Genomic DNA, 21559 nt, shown 5'->3' on the forward strand with positions numbered 1-21559 from the left:
AGCACTGACTTGCCTCTTGACCACCATCCCCTTCACTAGAATGGAAGCTCTAGGAGGGATGGGGGGAGACCTGTCTTGCTCTTTGTTCTTTCCCCAAAGCCTAACATGGTGCCTGGCAAAGAGAAGGCTCAATCAATGTGTATTGAATGAATAAATGAACAAATGACTGAATTAATGGAAGTGATCTTGTCTGGCGGCGAGTCAGACATACAATTCATCTCAATAAAATGTGCTACAACACTGAGGTCCAGCTAAGTCCAAACTGCTGTGGGAGCCCAGAGGGGCAGCTAAGTCATCCCTGCCACACACACACATCTGAGCCTGTTTCTCCAGCTATATAATGAGGGGCTTCGACAAGACGGTCCTCTCTCCTAAGGACCCAGCAGGCAAGAGGCACGGAGTAGATCCAGGTACTCACCGCAGATCTGGGCGAGAGCTCCCAGGCCCCCAAGCAGGAAGAGGAGGGCCCCAAGGCACCCCATGGCAGGAGCAGGGGTAAGCAGCAGGCGGGGAGCAGGACAGATTCCTAGGGCTGGCCTGGCAGAGGCTCTCCTGACCACAGCAGTCACTGCTCCGAAAGAGGCAGCTTCCTGTCACTGATTAATCCCTCCACGCCCGGCGGCACGCTGCTAAGTCAGCAGAGAGAAAGGGGAAAAGGTCTGTAGCTGAGGGGAAAGGAAGGCCAAAGAACAGAGGAAGGAAGGGCAGGGCAGAGCAGGCCTTCCTGGAGGTCGGGGACAGGGGGAGGGGGAGGGCAAGCAGTGGTGGTGTGCGACATTGCGAAGCCAACCACATTCTGTCCCTGCTGCCCAAAGAGCCCTGGACCAGCACAGGAGGTCTGACTTCTGATCTGCCCAAGTCTGTCCGACCACTCCTGTCCTGTATCCCCTTGGCTGTTCCAGCGGTGGACGGGCAGGGCTGGGGTGCCTACCTGGTACCCCTCCCAGAAGGAGACCCTGAAAGTGTCCACTCTGGCCTGGGACAGGGAGCAGGACAAGGAGCTGTGACGGTCACATGAGCAGCGGCTGGAGTCAGCTGTTCTCTGCCAGCCCGCCCCAGCGGTGGGGTGGGGGTGGGGGTGTGTGGAGTGCAGCCGAACCGGACCAGACAGGCCAGTTTTCTCAGCCGACCAGAAAGCTGGGAGCCTCCTGGAGACAAAACAAAGCCATTTAATGAACAAGACTTAATCATCTGAGACACAAAGCCATGGTTAGCAGGGCCACTTGTCAGGACTAAGAAAGTAACCTAAAAAAACTCTCTTCAAGGAGGAGAGAGAACAAAGGATTCCCCACCTGCCTAGGTCCACAGGAGAATCTATGTCCAAGAGTTAGCTCTGGAGGTGCTGTGTTACCTTGGCCAGGTGACTTAACCTCTCTGAGTTTGAAAGAGTTTCTCCTGTGTGAGCTGAAAGGGTTAGAGAAGATCATTCTAATTAAGCTCCCTTCCAGCTCAACTTGTGAAGATGTTACGACCTTAAAACATCTCTAATCACTTCTAAATAAAATTTTTACTGCAATCATTTTATGGCAAATTGCCACAGTTCAGTCTTTCAAGATAATCCAGTTTTGTGCCTGACTTATCACAAGCCAATAAATACAGACATAAATAAATAGAGACTGCATCTGTTTACGGAAGTACCTTATAAATATAAAATTAGATCGTCTAGTGCAAGGAGGCTGGGCATGGCCCATCAGGGTGAAGTTCCAGGGAAGGAGGGATGCCAGCTAGAGGCCCAACTTCTGCAGATTCTTGGGTTCAGACTTCCACGGGGGCCTTGGAAATTTGTGGGCAATGGAGCTGCCTTGGTTTGGGATGGGACTGCCCCGCTCCCCAAACCTCTGCCTGTGGCCAGTGTCAATGATTCTGTTTCCTGCCACCTCCAGGACAGCAGCCTCTGGTGAGAAGCAGCTTCCTTGGGAGAGTCACCTCTGATCCCTGAGGACTCGAATGTACCACAGTGACCAGTGGGGACGAGGTGCATTTCCATAGCTATCAGAAACAGAGTGACTGATTGGGGGTGGAACTGGACTGTTTCAGGTAATGCAGTCAGGGGAAGTGAAAAAGAAAAACGACTAAATCATTTGGTTCAGGACTTCTGTTTGGGGGTCTATAGCTGAGAAAGTAAAGATTAGCTTGGAATGAGCAGGTAAAAGTTTGCCTGTCCAGACAGGCACAGACAAAGCCAGCTGCAATGTAAAAATGAAACATTATTTCTCCCAAGGTCACGTTACAACAACTGTAAAGTGTCCCGATAACCATGCTGTGTGAGTGACTATTACTTGTACTTTTTTACCGGGATTTCTTTTTTCCCCTACAATCACAAACTATCAGGAATTTGCTGCCTGAAATTATGTTAGTAAGAAAGAAACAACCCCAGAGGCGCCAAGTCACTTTGACACAGAGAAGTTGCCCCAGTATGGAATTCCTGGACTCAACGTTCCATGCCTGTCTCAACTTTGTAGTTTCCTCTTACACAGGATACTTTGCTGTCCAAACCTGAAGCTGACACTTCTCACGCAGCCCTGTGCTGTGCTGAGCCTATCAAAATACTGCTTGGTTGGGACTTCCCTGGCAGTCCAGTGGTTAAGACTCCACATTTCCACTGCAGGGGGCACAGTTTCGATCCCTGGTCAGGGAACTAAGATCCCACATGTTACGTGGCACGGCCAAAAAAAAAAAAAAAAAAAAAAGCACTGCTTGGTTTACATTTCACCTAACCTAACCCCACTCTTCACCCAAATCCTGTAATCACCTTGCCCTCTGTGTAGTCAGATGCCCTCAGTTCCTCCCCCTCATTGCAGTGGATCAACTGAGCTGACTGTCAGACTAAAGGTTTGTTCTTGGTGGTCTCAGGACAACTGGACTAGGATACAGCCTAAGAAAGAATCCAACAGGAAAAAAATTAAATTTTATGCATGAACAAGGATATATTGTACAACACAGGGAATATAGCCAATATTTTATAAGAACTATAAATGGAGTATAACCTTGAAAAATTTTGAACCCCTATGTTGTACACCTGAAACTTATATAACATTGTACATCAAGCATACTTCAATTTTTTTAAAAAAAAAGGTGAAGTGAAAAAAATTGTATGTGTGAAGGTGGCATGAGAAGAATAAATACATGGCTGTATCGTTACATATGGAAAATCCATTTTCTTAATTAAAAATGTAAATATATTAAAATCTTAGACTCTATTTAACGTAGAAAGATGTTCATAATTAATCTTAAATTTTAAAAATTATATAAGTAAGATATGTGGATTGCATGAAAAATCAGAAAATGTGTTAAGGGAGAAGAAGGAGGTAGAGGAAGAAGAGGGAAAGAAAAACCAGAAAATCACTGATAGTCCCATAACCCAGAGGATTGTTCTCAAAGTGTGGTCTGTGGATCCCTGGAGGCCTCCAAGACCCTTTTAGGGGGTCTGTGAGTTCAAAATTACTTTAGAAAATACTAAGACATTATCTGCCTTGTTTGCTTTTTGGGTATTTGCACTCATGGTGTAAAGCAGTGGCATCTAAAACTGCTAGTGTCTTAGCAGGAATCAAGGCAGTGACACCAAACTGTACTAGTAGTCACTGTATTCTTTACCCCCGTGCACTCCAAGGTGGGGAAAACCTGGTTTCACTTAAGAATGTCCTTGATAAGGCAAAAAAAAAAAATTATTAAATCTCAACAGCAACACCAAAAAAGGGGTCATCCCACAGACCTGGATTCTAGTTTTGCCTCTGTGACCTTTGGCAAGAGACACCTTTTCTAAGCCTGTTTCTTGTAAAATGGGCGTGTGGCACTGTGCTCATACGTTTCTCATGAGGATCAAATGAGAATGCTTATAAAATGCTTACCACCGGTGCCTAGTGTGTGGTTCGAGCTCATAACACTTTCAGCGCTTATCAATAACTATCTGTCAAAATCCAGGAAAGAATGTTACAGGGAACAGTCAGTGTCCACTTAGCAAGTTTCCAAATTCTAAGGATCTGGATTCCAGCTGAGTAAGAGAAAACAGCCTTGCATGTAACACAAGACTGTTGGACCATCTTAAGCCATGCAACTGAAGAGGTTCAGCTCCAGCCTCCCCCAAACACGCCATGGCATATGGATTCTTTTGAGCTAAAGGAAATCAAGACCCTGTGGGCTCAAGAGAAACATCTGTCCCTCCCTTAACTACCTGGAAGAACTTACATTGGAAGTCTCTCCCAAAATGAGAATTATTACCAGAGATGAATCTTATCTGAGTGACCCATCTGTGTGGCAGGGCAAATATCTAATTACCAAATGTTTGCTCTTTTGCTTCTTGTGCCTGTGAATTGCCCTCCTTCCTGTTGAAGCCCCAGGTCCCTATCCCATTCCTTAGCTCAGGATGGCATAAATACCTCATTTTACCTATCTTTGAACCTCTCATGTATGTGGGGTTCTCGTACTTACAAAATTAAATTTGATTTTCTGTTACTCTGTCTCATGTCAATTTGATCATCAGACCAGCCAAAAGAACCTTTGAAGGGTAGAGGAAAATTCTTTCTCCCCAACATAAGGCTGGGAAATATCAAATGATGCTGTGGCAGGATTGGAGTAATCCTGTCCGACAGTCTTCCCCTCTTTCCCCTGCATTCCCCCTCCCTCTTCAAAGGCTAGCGGTCTTGACAGGACCTCAGGAGGGGACACACTGGATTCCTACTTGCAGGTCCCAGGAGAGCTGCTCAGACAGATCCTTGGAACTGTTCTGAATTTACAGGCGACTCTTGCAGAGGTCTGGGTCCAGCTTCAAAGTAAATATAGGGCTCATCTTCCTTTCCTTTGGCCACTTATCCAGCCAAGGAGAGTATTCCAGGCAGAGGGAACAGCATGTGTAAAGGCTGGAGGTAGCCGAGGAAAGAGGATCGGCAGGGAAACAGTGGAAGAGGCAATGCCTCCAGGTCCTGGTGATCAGAAATGGCAGAGCTAGGGACTTCCCTGGCGGTCCAGTGGTTAGGACTCCGTGCTTCCATTGCAGGAGGTGAGGGTTCGATTCCCAGTCGCGGGAACTAAGATTCCGTATGCTGCACGGTGCGGCCAGCAATGGCTAAGCTAGAAGGACACTTGGCATCTGACCAACTGAGCTCAGACGCAGAATATGCCCTTTACTTCTGTGTAGACTTGGGCGTGTTAATTTCTCAGCCTCTGTTTTTTTAATCTCTAAAGGGGTCATAACAATACCCACATGTGGGAGAGTTTTTATGAAGATTCAAGTAGGTCAAGAAACTGGCCTGCAGTCTATGTTCATGAAACAGATTCTGACTCAAGATATAAAAACTGAGTGGCCCCTGTACCAACGGACATACATCTTTTTCAATTAGCCCTCAGAACAGCTCCATCATCCTCCAGTTTGTTAATGAAGAAACTGAGGCTCTGAGGAGACAATTGACAGAGGTCATGGCAGGCAGTGGCCAAGGGACCTTCCTCTGCTGTTGCTCCTGCCTTTCTGGGAGCGCTTCCATTCCCACTGTTAAGACCTTCAATAATAATGAAGACTATGGGCTTCCCTGGTGGCGCAGTGGTTGAGAGTCTGCCTGCCGATGCAGGGGACACGGGTTCGTGCCCCGGTCTGGGAAGATCCCACATGCTGCGGAGTGGCTGGGCCCGTAAGCCATAGGCCTGTGCTCCGCAACGGGAGAGGCCACAAGAGTGAGAGGTCCGCGTACCACAAAAGAAAATAAATAAATAAATAAATAATAATGAAGACTAAAGTGATTTATTATTATTATAAATAATATTTTAAAAACCAGCCTGGTACATGGCAGAAAAAAATGATATCTCTTTCATAATGTACTTCAAACCTATACCTCAAAGAATCCCAAAGGAAGGGGAGGGATAAATCAAGAGTATGGGATTAACAGATACACACTATTATATATAAAATAGATAACCAACAAGAAACTACTGTATAACACAGGGAACTATACTCAATACTTTGTAATAACCTATAAGGGAAAAGAGTTTGAAAAAGAATATATATATATATTCAGTTATATATATATATATATATATATATAACTGAATCTGTGCTGTATGCCTGAAACTAACACAACATTGTATATCAACTATCCTTTAATAAAAAAAAAAAGAACCCTGGAAAAAAAATTTAAAAAAAAATCAAAGAAGTTCTAAATAAATGGAGAGGCATTCTGTGTTTATGGATTGGAAGACTCAATTTTATTAAATGTCAATTCTTCCCAACATGATCTATAGTTTTGAATAATCCCAATCAAAATCCGAGTAAGGTATTTCGTGTATATTGACAAATTGATCCTAAAGGTCATGTGGAAAGGCAAAGAAAAACCAGAATAACCAGCAAAACACTGAAGAAGAACAAAGTTGGAGGACTGACACTACCTGATTTCCAGATTTACAATAAAGCTGCAGTAGTCAAAATGGTGTACTATTGGTCAAAAAATCAACAGACTGACCAACAGAACAGAATAGAGAGCCCATATACAGACTACCTCAAAAATAGTCAACCAGTATTTTGACAAAGGAGCAAAGGCAACTGACAATAGAGAAAGGACAGTAATTTCAACAAAAGGTGCTGGAGCAATCGGATATATCAAAAAAAAAGAATTAATCCTAGGCATATACCTTTTACCTTTCACAAAAAACTAATTCAAAGTGGACCTAAATGTAAGAGACAAAACTAAAAACCTTCTGGAAGAGGTGATGACTTTTAAGATACAACATCAGGGCTTCCCTGGTGGTGCAGTGGTTGAGAGTCCGCGTGCCGATGCAGGGGACACGGGTTCATGCCCTGGTCCGGGAAGATCCCACGTGCCGCAGAGCGGCTAGGCCCGTGAGCCATGGCCACTGAGCCTGTGCGTCCGGAGCCTGTGCTCTGCAACAGGAGAGGCCACAACAGTGAGAGGCCCGCGTACCGCAAAAAAAAAAAAAAAGATATAACATCAAAGGCATGGTCTATAAAAGAAATGATTGCTAAGCTGGACTTCATTTAAAAAAAAAAACACTTCTGCTCTGCTAAGGACACAGTCAAGAGAATGAGAAGACAAGCCACAGTGTGGGAGAAGATATTTGCAAATGATATATCTGATAAAAGATGGTTATCCAGGGGCTTCCCTGGTGGCGCAGTGGTTGAGAGTCTGCCTGCCGATGCAGGGGACACGGGTTCGTGCCCCAGTCCGGGAAGATCCCACATGCCGTGGAGCGGCTAGGCCCGTGAGCCATGGCCGCTGAGCCTGCGTGTCCGGTGCCTGTGCTCCCAACGGGAGAGGCCACGACAGTGAGAGGCCCGCGTACCGCAAAAAAAAAAAGATGGTTATCCAAAGAACCCTTGAAACTCAACAATAAGAAAACAAACAACCCAATTTAAAAATAGACCAAAGACCTGAACAGACATCTCACCAGAGATGATATATAGATGGCAAATAAGCATATAAAAAGATGCTCCATTTCATATGTCACCAGGTAACTGCAAATTAAAACAACAATGATACCACTATATACCTATTAGAATAGCTCAAATCCAAAACACTGACATCACCAAATGTTGGCAAGGATGTGGAACAACAGGAATTGTCACTCACTGCTGGTGGGAATGCAACATGGTACAGCCACTTTGGAAGACAGTTGGCAGTTACTTACAAAGCAAAACATAGTTTCACTATCAGATTCCACAATCGTGCTCCTAGCTGTTTACCCAACAGATATGAATACTTATATCCACACAAAAATCTGCATGTGAGAGTTTATAACAACTTCATACATAATTGCCAAAAACTGGAAGCAACCAAGGTGTCTTTCCATAGGTGAATGGATAAACACATTCTGGTACATATATACTATGAAATATTATATAACTGAAAATAGCAATTAAAAGAAATGAGCTATTGGGGCTTCCCTGGTGGCGCAGTGGTTGAGAGTCCGCCTGCCGATGCAGGGAACACGGGTTCGTGCCCCGGTCTGGGAAGATCCCACATGCTGCAGAGCGGCTGCGCCCGTGAGCCATGGCCGCTGAGCCTGTGCGTCCGGAGCCTGCGCTCCGCAATGGGAGAGGCCACAACAGTGAGAGGCCCGCGTACTGAAAAAAAAAAAAAAAAAAAAAAAAAGAAATGAGCTATTGGACTTCCTTGGCTGTCCAGTGGTTAAGACTCCACACTTCCAATGCAGGGGACGCATGGGTTTGATCCCTGGTCAGGGAACTAAGATCCCACATGCTGAGTGGCACAGCCAAAAAAAATTTAAAAGTAAAATAAATGAGCTATTAAGCCACAAAAAGACAGGGGTGAAACTTAAATTCATATTGCCGAGGGAAGAAAGGGGCAAGACTGAAAGGTCTCCGATTATTCCTATTACACAGCATTGTGGAAAAGGCAAAACTATGGTAAATAGTAAGAAGATCAGTAGTTGCCAGAGGCTGGGGGGAAAGAGTAGGGGAAGGGAGGGTTGAATAGGTGAAGCAAGTATGGCAAAACTGTATGAGAGTATAATGGTGGATATATAATACTACATATTTGTCAAAACCTATAGAACTTTACAGCACACACAGTGAACTTAACGCATGCAAATTAAAAAAATATTATTCAGGAGACGACGGGATCCCAGGATAGAATGCAGAATGTGACAAACAATCTAATTGTATTACAAATGTATGAAGCAACCTCACCAAAAGAGTGGGGGAGGACTTCCCCAGTGGCACAGTGGTTAAGAATCCGCCTGCCAATGCAGGGGACACGGGTTCGAGCCTTGGTCCGGGAAGATCCCACATGCTGTGGAGCAACTAAGCCCGTGTGCTACAACTACTGAGCCTGTGCTCTAGAGCCCACGAGCCACAACTACTGAAGGCCACGCGCCTAGAGCCCGTGCTCTGCAACAAGAGAAGCCACCGCGATGAGAAGCCCGCACACCGCAACAGAGTAGCCCCCACTCACCGCAACTAGAGAAAAGCCCGCACACAGCAAAGAAGACCCAGCACAGCCAAAAATAAAAAAATTTGTTAAAAAAAAAAAAAAAAGAGTGGGGGAAAGAGTGCTGGCCTAAGAAACTGTGATGATGAGTCGGGTCTGTAGAATAAAGGCAAGAAGATCTGCACATAAGCACTATATCATGAGGGTGAGAGTTAATAATTCTGATGCTAGCAGACATGAGTATTGGAATTGAACAATTAAGCAAATGGATGGCAGGTTACAGAAGTCAGGCTTCTCACTGTTGGAGTCGGGGTTTACAGACAAGCAAGGGGAGGAGGCTAGAATGATCTGTGTGGTGACGGTGTGGTGGAGACATCAGCATGAATTCATGTTTAGCTAAATGCAGACAAAGATGGTTACATCCAGAAATAGTTATAGGTATGTGTGTACACAACAGAACAGTATACACAAACATACTTTTTGCTGTCAGCTGAGAGGGTCTAGAAGCAAAGACAGCACAGTAGCAATAAGATTACTGAGTGCCCAGATTTTGATTTATAATAACCATTCTCCAATAAAAGGAACCAGGTTCCCCTAATATGACTGATACTAGGACTGGGACAAGAAATATGCAAGATGAGCCTGGAGCATCTTATAGGTCCAGAAGGTAAGGAAGTACACACATGCACACGTGCACCCACACTGATCATGTCAAAGGGATACAGGAGCAAACTGAAGGGGGGCCCCTAGTGGCCAAAGCTGGAATAATTTGAGCAACAAAAGTGATATTAGACTATAACCCAAAGTAAAAAATAAATATCCATGCTTACATACTGATATAAATAAATGATTCAACAAATAAATAAACACTGACATACACTGAATGTTTGTGTCCCCCCAAATTCATGTGTTGAAACCTAATCCCCATGCCATGTTTTCTGGAGGTGGGGCCTTTGGGAGGTAATTAGGAGCCGTCATGCATGGGATTAGACTCCTTATAAAAGATACCCCAGTAGATAACTAACAAGGACCTACTGTATAGCACAGGGAACTATACTTAATATCTTGTAATAACCTATAATGGAAGAGAATGTTAAAAAAAAGAATATATATATATAAATATATCTATAAATATATCTATATAAATAAAATAACTGAATCACTTTATTATACACCTGAAACTAACACACTATAAAACAACCATATTTCAATAAAATTTTTTAAAAAAGAGAGACCCCGGAGAGAGCCCTCACTCCTTCAGCCATGTGAAGACACAGTGAAAATTTGGCTGTCTATGAACCAGAAAGCAAGCCCTCACCAGACACCCAATCTGTCGGCACCTTGGTAGTGGACTTTCCAGCCTCCAGAACTGTGAGAAACAAATTTCTGTTCTTTGCAAGCTACTAATGGTATGGTATTTTGTTATAGCAAGTCTGTGGTATTTTGTTATAGCAGCCCAGACAGACTAAGACAAATGGATAAGAGACAAATCTCTCATGCAGAAAAATTCCCAATAATATATGCAGATACTCTGCCTTCAAGGAGGGGGAGCATAACTCCCCACTCCCTAAGTGTGGGCTGTGCAGAGTGACTTCCTTCCAAAAAATACAGTACGGAAAGTGGGTGGGAGGAAGAGCATCCTTACAATCGAGAAGCCCAACAAGCAATTCATCAACCAAATGACCAAAGCCAAGGTGAACAATCATGTTGACAGCATACACCCTTGATAGGATGTGATGAAAATGGCACTTCGCCTCTGTGGTCTTCTTCCTCCAACCCACAGTTTTTAAAAAATTTATTTATTATTTATTTTATTTATTTATTTTGGCTATGCTGGGTCTTAGTTGCAGCATGCATCTGGGATCTAGTTCTCCAACAAGGGACCCAACCTGGGCCCCCTGTATTGGGAATGCGGAGTCTTACCCACTGGACCACCAGGGAAGTCCCTCCAACCCCCAGTTTAACCATGAGTAAAAAAACAAATTCCAAACATCCTGCAAAATACCTGACCAGGACTCCTCAAAACTGTCAAGGTCATCACAAATAAGGAAGGTCTGAGAAACTGTCACAGCCAAGAGGAGCCTAAGGAGACATGACAAATGTAACGTGGTGTCCTGGAACAGAAAAAAAAAAAGATATTAGGTTTAAAACTAAGGAAATCTGAATAATGTATATTAATAATAAAGTATCAATACTGGTTCATTAATTGTAATAAATGTACCATACTAATGTTAGATGTTAATAATAAGAAAAACTGACTGTGGGATATATGGGAATTCTCTGCACTACCTACGCAATTTTTATGTAAAGCTAAAGCTGTTCTAAAAAATAAAGTCCTGGCGACTTTCCTGGCAGTTCAGTGGTTAAGACTCCACGCTTCCAATGCAGGGGGTGTGGGTTCGATTCCTTGTCGGGGAAATAAGATCCCACATGCTGTGTGGTGTGGCAGGGGGGAAAAATTAAAAATAAAATCTATCTATCTATCTATTTATTTATTTGGCTGCACTGGGTCTTAGTTGCGGCTCGCAGGCTTCTCTCTAGTTGTGGCACGTGGGCTCAGTAATTGTGGCACGTGGGCTTAGTTGCCCCGTGGCATGTGGGATCTTAGTTCCCCAACCAGGGATCGAAGCCACGTCCCCTGCATTGGAAGGCAGATTCTTAAGCACTGGACCACCAGGGAAGTCCCCAAAATAAAGTCTACTTCTTTTAAAAAAAAAAGGAGGAGTCCTTAAAATCATCATCTCATCATTTCTGTGGACTTTGAAGGTATTTTGCTGGTGTCCTTAAATAAGTAATCCTATGTTCTGGAGGGTCTATTGATTTTAAGTGTAAGTTAAAAATTTTGGATAATCATTTAAAGAACAGAAACAGTATGTAAACTAGTAGAAGGACAAACAGAATTATTGTGGGGAGAATTTAATCTAAAAGAAAACAAAAAGGAGGGGGAGAAAAAAGAAACCCAGAAAAACTGAATAGGTAGAACAAAAATAAGACAGAAGACAGAAACCCAAATATATCAGCCATCACAATCCATGTAAATGGATTAAACTATCCAGTTCAAGGGCGAAGACTATCAGGTTGGTTTTTAAAATACCCAGCTATATTCTGTTTTCAAGAGAAATTCCTATAACATAAAAATGCAAAAAGATTAAAAGTGAAAGGTTAGAAAAAGATATACCAGAAAAATACCAACCAAAATAAAGCTGGCTTAGCTATATTATTATCAGATCAAATAGTCTTAGGCAAAAAGCATTAATAGAGACAAAGAGCATATATCAGATTGTATTTTGCAATGATGGCTGCAACAATACCCCATCCCACTGTGGTCTTCTATAATTTTGTCATTCATTCACGAAGTCTAAGTCCTCTCCCTTTGAATCTGGGCAGATTTGTGACTTGCTTGTAAGTTGCAGAATATACAAGAAGTGATAATATATGACTTCAAGTCAGAAAAGATAATGCACTGCCACCTTGCTCTTGGCAACACTTGAGAGCTGTTGTGTAAACAGTCCAACCACCCTGAGGCTGCTATCCTGGGTGGAAGCCTAAATTGGCCCAGGAAAGTAATCCACATGATTACCTGAAGAAGCCCTGTGATTACCTGAAGAAACAGAAGCATGTCCAGCCAGCCCCCAGCTTCTCCAGCCCTCAGACTATTCCAGCTTTCATGATTTCAACTGCGTAAGACTTATAGACAGAAACAGTGAACTGACCCCATCCCCAATTTCTTTTTTTTTTTTTTTTTTATGGCTGTGCCACACAGGGATCTTAGTTCCCTGACCAGGGATTGAACCTGTGCCCCCTGCAGTGGAAGCACAGAGTCCTAACCATTGGACTGCCAGGGAATTCCCCCATGCCGGAATTTTTTTTTTTTTTTTTTTTTTTTTGCGGTACGCGGGCCTCTCACTGTTGTGGCCTCTCCCGTTGCGTAGCACAGGCTCCGGACGCGCAGGCTCAGCGGCCATGGTTCACGGGCCCAGGCGCTCTGCGCCATGTGGGATCTTCCCAGACCAGGGCACGAACCCGTGTCCCCTGCATCGGCAGGCGGACTCTCAACCACTGCGCCACCAGGGAAGCCCTAAAATTATGTTTTATTCAGCAGACTTTCTGAGGACTTAAGCCCAGGATACAGCCTCTCAGATAACTCTAAGGGACTGTTCTGAAGAGGTAAGGGAGGAGCCAGGATACATAGAGGAGTTTTTGCAAAAAAATAAACAAAAAACACACAAAGAAACAACAAACAAACGAAAAACAACAAAAAGCCCAGGTAGTTGGAACATCAAAAGATTACTGTTAATTAAAGAGAAAACAGACATCTCAAGTTAATGAATTTAGTGCTTTTCTATGTATGGGAAGATGCAAGAGTCTGGGCTCATTGAAATCATTCCTTTGATATGCACTTTAGCTATCTAGGGCTAGTATCCTGTTTTTCTCCATCTGAATCCCTTCAGGGTGTAATAGGGAATTCTATTACAAGTTAATCACTAAAGGGATGTTGCCTATAAGCTTGAATTATAATGACCCTCCTCTGGGACCCCTGCCTCCCAGGTGATGAGCACTAAGCTAAAATCCCTTTGTTTGGCTCACATCCAGACCAGGCCCACCTGTGAATGACTACAGGAAGGAGGAAACTAACACATCCCCTCCTGAGGCTGACCAGAACCAGGAAATGTTTGACTTTACTCCCTCCCCTTTTAGTATAAATGAAGCCTGAATTCTAACTCAGGCAAGATGGTTCTTTGGGACATGAGTCCACCATCTTCTCGGTCTGCTGGCTTTCTGAATAAAGTCGCTATTCCTTGCCCCAACAACTCATCTCTCAATTTATTGGCCTGTCGTGCAGTGAGTAGTATGAGCTTGGACTTCGTAGCAAGGATGCCCAGTGAGGCTGCTGCAGTGGCTGATGGCCTGATGGCAGGAACATCCTTTTTTTTTTTTTACTGATACAGCAGGTGACATTTTTTTGTCCACAGAGAGTTGAAAAATAGGCAAAACTAAGGTAGGATGTGGGAATTTGATTAGTGATTCTCTTTGAGGGATAGGAACTGGAAGGGGGCACTGCAGGGAGGGCTCATGGGCGCTGGTCACGTTCTGTTTCCTGAGCTGGGTACTGCTTATATGGGTGTATTTGGTTTGTGAAAAATCAAGCTATAAATCTATGACTGGTTGTGTTAGTCCTGGTCCTCCAAGAGCAGATGCCAAGATGGTATTAGATGTGCATAGGATTGATCGGGGAAAATTCTATGAGTATAAAGGGAAAGGGAACCAGAGGAAGCCAGTGGACCTGTCAGACTATGGTGCAGGTCTGACCCCTGTGAAGGAGAGAGGGAAGGAAGGAAATAGGTAAGGGAGGTCTGAGACTGCTGTAGAGATATTTTTTTTTAATAGATCTTTACTGGAGTATAATTGCTTCACAATACTGTGTTACTTTCTGTTGTACAACAACGTGAATCATCCATATGCATACATATATCCCCACATCCCCTCCCTCTTGAGCCTCCCTCACACCCTCCCTATCCCAGCTCTCTAGGTCATCGCAAATCACCAAGCCGATCTCCCTGTGCTATGTTGCTGCTTCCCACTAGCTATTTTACATTCGGTAGTGTATATATGTCAATGCTACTCTCACTTCACCCCAGCTTCGCCCTCCCACCCCATGTCCTCAAGTTCATTCTCTATGTCTACCTCTTTATTCCTGCCCTGCAAATAGGTTCATCAGTACCATTTTTTTTGTTTTTGTTTTTAGATTCCACATATATGCGTTAGCATACGGTGTTTGTTTTTCTCTTTCTGACTTACTTCACTCTGTATGACAGACTCTAGGTCCATCCACCTCACTACAAATAACTCAATTTTGTTTCTTTTTATGGCGAGTAATATTCCACTGTATATATGTGCCACATCTTCTTTATCCATTCATCTGTTGATGGACATTTAGGTTGGTTCCATGTCCTGGTTATTGTAAATAGTGCTGCAATGAACATTGTGGTACATGTCTTTTTGTTTTTGTTTTTTGAATTTTTGAATTTATTTTTTATACAGCAGGTTCTTATTAATTATCTATTTTATACATATTAGTGTATATATGTCAATCTCCCAATTCATCACACCACCACCACCACCCCTGCCACTTCCCCCCTTGGTGTCCATACGTTTGTTCTCGACATTGTGTCTCTATTTCTGCCCTGCAAACAGGTTCATCTGTACCATTTTTCTAGGTTCCACATATATGCGTTAATATACGATATTTGTTTTTCTATTTCTGACTTACTTCACTGTATGACAGTCTCTAGATCCATCCACATCTCTACAAATGACCCAATTTCGTTCCTTTTTATGGCTAATATTCCATTGTATATATGTACCACATCTTCTTTAATCATTTGTCTGTTGATGGGCATTTAGGTTGCTTCCATGTCCTGGCTATTGTAAATAGTGCTGCAATGAACATTGGGGTGCATGTGTCTTTTTGTTGTTGTTGTTGTGGTAAGCGGGCCTCTCAGTGTTGTGGCCTCTCCCGCTGTGGAGCACAGGCTCCAGACGCGCAGGCTCAGCGGCCATGGCTCACAGGCCCAGCCGCTCCGCGGCATGTGGGATCTTCCCGGTCCGGGGCACGAACCCCTGTCCCCTGCATCGGCAGGTGGACTCTCAACCACTGCACCACCAGGGAAGCCCACATGTGTCTTTTTGAATTATGGTTTTCTCTGGGTATATGCCCAGTAGTGGGATTGCTGGGTCATATGGTAGTTCTATTTTTAGTTTTTTAAGGAAACTCCATACTGTTCTCCACAGCGGCTGTATCAATTTACATTCCCACCAACAGTGCAGGAGGGTTCCCTTTTCACCACACCCTTTCCGGCATTTATTGTTTCTAGATTTTTTTTGTTTTTGAATTTTATTTTATTTATTTTTTATATAGCAGGTTCTTATTAGTTATGTTTCTAGGTTTTTTGATAATGGCCATTCTGAACGGTGTAAGGTGATACCTCATTGTAGTTTTGATTTGCATTTCTCTAATAATTAATGCTGTAGAGATTTAAGAAACTTTCAGCAAGGCCTACGGCAAGCCCTGGGATCAAAGTTACTGTAGTGGGGCTTCCCTGGCAGCTCAGTGGTTAAGAATCCGCCTGCCAATGCAGAGGACATGTGTTCGAGCCCTGGTCTGGGAAGATTCCACGTGCCGCGGAGCAACTAAGCCTGTGCGCCACAACTACTGAGCCTGAGGTCTAGAGCCTGCGAGCCACAACTACTGAAGCCCACGTGCCTAGAGCCCGTGGGCTGCAACAAGAGAAGCCACCCAATGAGAAGCCTGCTCACCGCAACTACAGAAAAGCCCGAGCGCAGCAACAAAGACCCAATGCAGCCAAAAATAAAAATAAATTAAAAAAAAAAAGTTACTGTAGTGTAAGTGCCTGACAGTAAGCTTTTTTTTTTTTAATTTTAAGTGCCTGACATTAAGCTTTCGATTGCTGAGGCATTCATTTCAAAGACACGCACCTCAAACATTTTGTGGAACACAGTTACTAGTTAAACAAATAGATAAGGAGACAGGCTGCCCCCACCCAAGAAGTCCCTCCCCCACTTTTTTCTTTTAGCCCAGCGGCTTGTGAGATCTTAGTTCTCTGACCAGGGATTGAACCTGCCTCTTCGGCAGTGAAAGTGCAGAGTCCTAACTGCTAGACCCCCAGGGAATTCCCCAAAATTCCCCTTTTAGAAAGTCCTGGGTAACCTACATAACTGACTGCTTGAGTGACCCCACTTTTCCCTTCCTGTGTCCTAATTCTGGCTCTTCTGTTTTAAATTTGCCAATAAAGAGTGAACCTGTGAAACCCTAGGCACCTCATCCTCAACCCCAATAAAGGCAAAACCCCAGGTGCATGCTCTCTCTCTCTCTACCTGTGACCTTGCTGTGTGGCCCCAGACGTGCCAGGTACCCTCCAGGACTTGTAATAAACCTTTTCTTTTCCCCCCAAAGTTCCCTAATGGTTGTTGCTGAGGTGTATCTTGCAATCACAAGGACTAGTCCATCCACGACACTGGCTCCAGTTGGGGAAACGTCTGGGGTGTGGGGGGCTCCCACTGGTAGTACAGGCCCCCCAGGCACTCCTAGCCAATAGCATCACTATCGATGATAGGCTGAGACTGACACAAAACAGTCACCCAACAGAGGAGCCCTGTGACTCCAAGGACCAGGCCTCCATCAGTATCCTTGCTGTGCTCAGTCATTGGCTGGGAGCCCATGGGAAGCACAGCCTTTGCACTAGCACTCGATGGGTTTCAGAGCACAGCTGGGGCGATTGGGCAATTGTGCTCCCCACAGTAGGAGGCCTGAGAGACATGTTTTGAATCCACTACAGTCTACCCCTTGCACCACATACATTTACTTCTCCACACAGGTTCAGAGATAGTTCCATGGGCCTCGCTTCCTGAGTGGAACCTAAGAAAAGGGATGCTACTATAATAAACCATAACCTCCATTGCTTTGGTTGATCCGTGACTCAGGGCTGCAGTTGGTATTCATCTTCTTCCACCATCCATCCTAAACTCACCTGAATCTCAGCTCTTACCTCAGCAGGTCTTGATAGCATAACCCAAACCTTATTGCTGAGGGTCGTGAACCCTTGGTATGTTAACTCTTTTCATGCCAGGGGTAATTCATGTGTCCATTCTCAGTTGCAGTGGGCAATGGAGTGCCAGGAGGCTCCCAAGCAGCTCACCTGGGTTCTGCACGTGTTGTCCCATCCCCATTGTGAACATTGGGGTGCATGTGTCTTTTTGTTGTTGTTGTGGTACGCGGGCCTCTCAGTGTTGGTAACTAAGATCCCACATGCTGCGTGGTGCGGCCAAAAAATAAAGAGGATCAGAAACACTTCTCATTCTCATGGAACTGACAATAATATTCATTTAGTTTTACGTTGGGGCTATGTTAACTCTCCTGCCCTCTGTTATAATACTAGTCTGAAGAGATCTGGATCATCGGAACAGCCCACAGATGTGACACTGATCTGTTACACTGATATCATGCTGATCAGACAGGACATGTAGAGAGGGCTCTGAAGCAGGTCCTGGCTGCAGAGCAAACCGTGCGAAAAATTCTTCAAACCTGCTGGTCCCTGTGCACAAGAAGGTCAAAGTACCCATGTGGTAGCCACAACTTATAATTCAATGGAACCCTTTCTGTGTCCCCTGGGAAAAGCATGTCCTCTTTGAGGACCAGGGTCTCCAACATTGCAGAGCTCAGAGTTACAGGAATGGGAAGCACAATATTCTCCCAGTGAGTCATTGGGAGTAAGTGGGTTGGCTTATCACAGAGTATTTCCTCCAAGCTGGTACCTCAGCTATGCTTGTAGAAGGCTGTTCCAGCATTCTGTGATGCTGGATGTCTCTGGATGGTGCAGTAGGTGGTATATCCATGGGATCCCAAGGCCATGGGCCTACTCCTACACCTCCCTGCATGTAAAACAGGTCCCTGGTTGAAGGCTATGATACGTGGGATTCCATGCTTGTAGATCAGGCATTCCATAGGCTGCTGAATAGTGGCTCTGGCTGAGTCTGCAGGCAGACAAGGCAGACCCTTGCCCAGGTTAGGTATCTCTCTCTCTCAGGACAAACTGGTGACATTTCCAGGACAGAAAGGCCCACTGTAGCTGAATTGTCAAGTGGCCAATTGGTCTCCTCAAGGAATAGTGGCATACTGGGGGCTCAGTGTTTTCTCTATTTCTCTCATCCAGCCATATGCCTCTACCTCAGATCTCCTTATCTCTACATTCTAGTCCTTTTCCTTCCAGATCCCCTTCCAGACAGCCAGACCACTGACCACTGCTCAGGAACCTATCTGTATTTTCAACTTAGGTCACTTTTCCTTCCATAAAAAGCGGATGACTGCTTGCAGCTCCACCTATTGGGAAGATTTTCCATCTCCACTGTCTTTCAAGACCAACTCTGAAAGTGGCTGCTATGTAGCTGTGGTCTATTTTTGCTTTGCACCTGTGCACTGAGCCAACCTGTCCATAAACCAAGCTTGAGTCTTTTCCTCCTCGTTTTCAGCTAGTCATGTGGGACCTCCATACGGGCTTAGGGGCAAACAGGGAAGGGATTTTGGAGCAACTGTTGTGTGCAATAGGGGTCCTAGGCTACTCGCTCATGCAGCTTACTTGTGCCCTCTGGTCCCAGGAGGGCTTGATTATATTTACAATGACCTCTGCTGGGCCCATTTACTTTTATTCCTCACTGGGTCCAAAATAACCCAACTCATAATTGGAAGTTCTGAACTTGGTCACTTGATGACAAATGGCCAACTGTTTTATACCAGGGCTCAGTAACAAGCCTGCAGGTATTTCTTCAATGGTGTACACTTCTCTGCAGTAGGTGGCATGACCTTGCCCAAGAATTCCAGAGTTCTGCATTGTGATTCTCCCACTGGGGCTTGCCATAAGCTCTATACTGAATCTTTCCCTCCGCTGACTCCACCAACACCATAGGGTCTGCTGGATCCGATGGTCCAAGTGAGGCACGGTTTGCTCTGCAGCCAGGACCTGCTTCAGAGCCCTCTCTACATGTCCTGTCTGATCAGCATGATATCAGTGTAACAGATCAGTGTCACATCTGTGGGCTGTTCCGATGATCCAGATCTCTTCAGACTAGTATTATAACAGAGGGCAGGAGAGTTAACATAGCCCCAACGTAAAACTAAATGAATATTATTGTCAGTTCCATGAGAATGAGAAGTGTTTCTGATCCTCTTTATTTTTTGGCCGCACCACGCAGCATGCGGGATCTTAGTTACCAGACCAGGGATCGAACCCGGGCCCCCTGCATTGGAAGCGTGGAGTCTTAACCACTGGACCGCCAGGGAAGTCCTGATCCTCTTTTCTAAGTGGAATGTAAAAGAATGAACTTGCTAAATCAATGGCAACAAACCATATACCTCAAGCCTTATTAATCTGCTCTAGCAATGAAACAATTTCAAGCGCATCAATTGTGATCAGGGCTATTACTTGCTTGAGTGCACAGTAATCTATAGTCATGCTCCAGAATCAATCCAGTTTCTGCAGGCACCAGACTGATGAATTAAACAGAGATGTGATAGAGACCACCACCTCTGCACCTTTTATAACTTTCATGGTGGCACCAATCTTTGCCATCCTTCCTTCTCTACTGCCCCACTTCTGGAACACTCCTTGGTCTTCTGCTGGGAGCACCACATGACCCTGGTTTTCCTCACACCTCTCTGGCAAGTTCATTCAAAGTTCTGCCAGCTCACCTTCCCCTAGCTGGTTTTCATGTCATTTCATTTTTCGCTGTTTGTAGAATCACTAGGTTTTTACTTTACTTTAGCTTTAATTGAAAGTACATAATAAAATGCACATTGTTCAAAACAAGCACTAGCCAGTGTTTAATGTCTGTATTTACCTTTAAAGGGTGAGTTCTATCACTACAACTTTGGGTCAGGTCACATTCACAGGGCCTCAAATTCAAAATTTTGAGGCAGGGTCTTCCCTGGTGGCGCAGTGGTTGAGAGTCCGCCTGCCAATGCAGGGGACACGGGTTCGTGCCCCGGTCAGGGAAGATCCCACGTGCCACGGAGCGGCTAGGCCCGTGAGCCATGGCTGCTAAGCCTGCGCGTCCGGAGCCTGTGCTCAGCAACGGGAGAGGCCACAGCTGTGAGAGGCCCGCGTACCAAAAAAAAAAAAATGAGGCAATCTTGTGACTTCCCTGGTGGTCCAGTGGTAAAAAGTCCACCTTACAATGCAGGGGACACAGGTTCAATCCCTGGTCGGGGAACTAAGATCCCACACGCTGAGGGGCAACTAAGCCGGTGCGCCACAACTATGGAGCTCTCGCGCCTCATCTAGAGCCCATGTACCGCAAACTACAGAGCCTACACGCTCTGGAACCAGAGCGCCACAACTAGAGAGAGAAAAACCCTCATGCCGGAACTAGCGAGAAGCCCACGCACCACGACCGGGGAGCCTGTGAGTTACAACGAAAGATCCCCCATGCCTCAGTGAAGATCCCATGTGCCGCAGCAGTCAAAAATAACTTAAATAATTAATAAATAAATAAAAATTTGAGGCAATCTCCAAATGGAGTTTAGAGGCCTGAAAGAAGAAAACATCAAATTTTACAAATTTTACCTGCTTCCCAGACCACACCACTTGGTGTGAATATTTGTATAAATTTGTAATTATTCTTTGAGGAACACACTACGAAATTTGTGTATACATATTAAAAGCTCAAAACGTCTTAAATGTGCATTTTAAATATACCACGAGTTCTGTAATTCTGCTTGGTCTTTCGTCATTTTTCAACCCTCCGCTAAGGCTCAGAAAATATAAGTGGCCTCTCGAGTCTCTCCACCCCTGTGAAGAAAAAAGTCTGCTTTTGCTCTGTTTATCCCGGTAACAGCGAATGGACAAACGTAAAAGCCAATAGCCAGCGGCGAAGCGCGCCCAGCTTCACTTACCGCCGAGGCGGCCTCTCAGACAAGGGAGACTCGTACTCCCACACCTCTGAGTGCTTCTCTCCTCTGCATCCCAGAAGGCGCTGCGTCGCCTCTAAGTCTTCCGCCCCCTTCCATCCCAACAGGCCACGGGGCTTATAACGTCAAACGCTCGTCATCAGGATGATTATAGAAATGCCTGAATATACGCCCATGCTTAAACATT

General features: G+C 44.7%; 1 protein-coding gene across 5 annotated transcripts in view; it reads right to left on the bottom strand.

The window, feature by feature from the left end:
- The window catches only part of TCN2 (transcobalamin 2), a 34214-nt gene extending 12737 nt beyond the window's left edge, over nt 1-21477 (bottom strand). For 2 of the 5 annotated variants that reach the window (XM_067700253.1, XM_067700249.1), the window contains exons 1-5: nt 21358-21477; nt 10897-11005; nt 2753-2875; nt 932-1148; nt 419-626 (exon numbers count right to left, since the gene is read on the bottom strand). In XM_067700253.1, the coding sequence (XP_067556354.1) occupies nt 419-482 (64 nt within the window). In that variant the 5' untranslated portion in view covers nt 483-626; nt 932-1148; nt 2753-2875; nt 10897-11005; nt 21358-21477. Of the gene's footprint in view, nt 1-418; nt 630-931; nt 1149-2752; nt 2876-10896; nt 11006-21357 lie in introns of all 5 variants that reach the window. The other 3 variants (XM_067700250.1, XM_067700251.1, XM_067700252.1) reach the window with 3 other exon arrangements.
- Between the last annotated feature and the right edge of the window lie 82 nt (nt 21478-21559).

The sequence above is a fragment of the Pseudorca crassidens genome, chromosome 12, assembly GCF_039906515.1.
Source record: "Pseudorca crassidens isolate mPseCra1 chromosome 12, mPseCra1.hap1, whole genome shotgun sequence".
NCBI lineage: Eukaryota > Metazoa > Chordata > Mammalia > Artiodactyla > Delphinidae > Pseudorca > Pseudorca crassidens.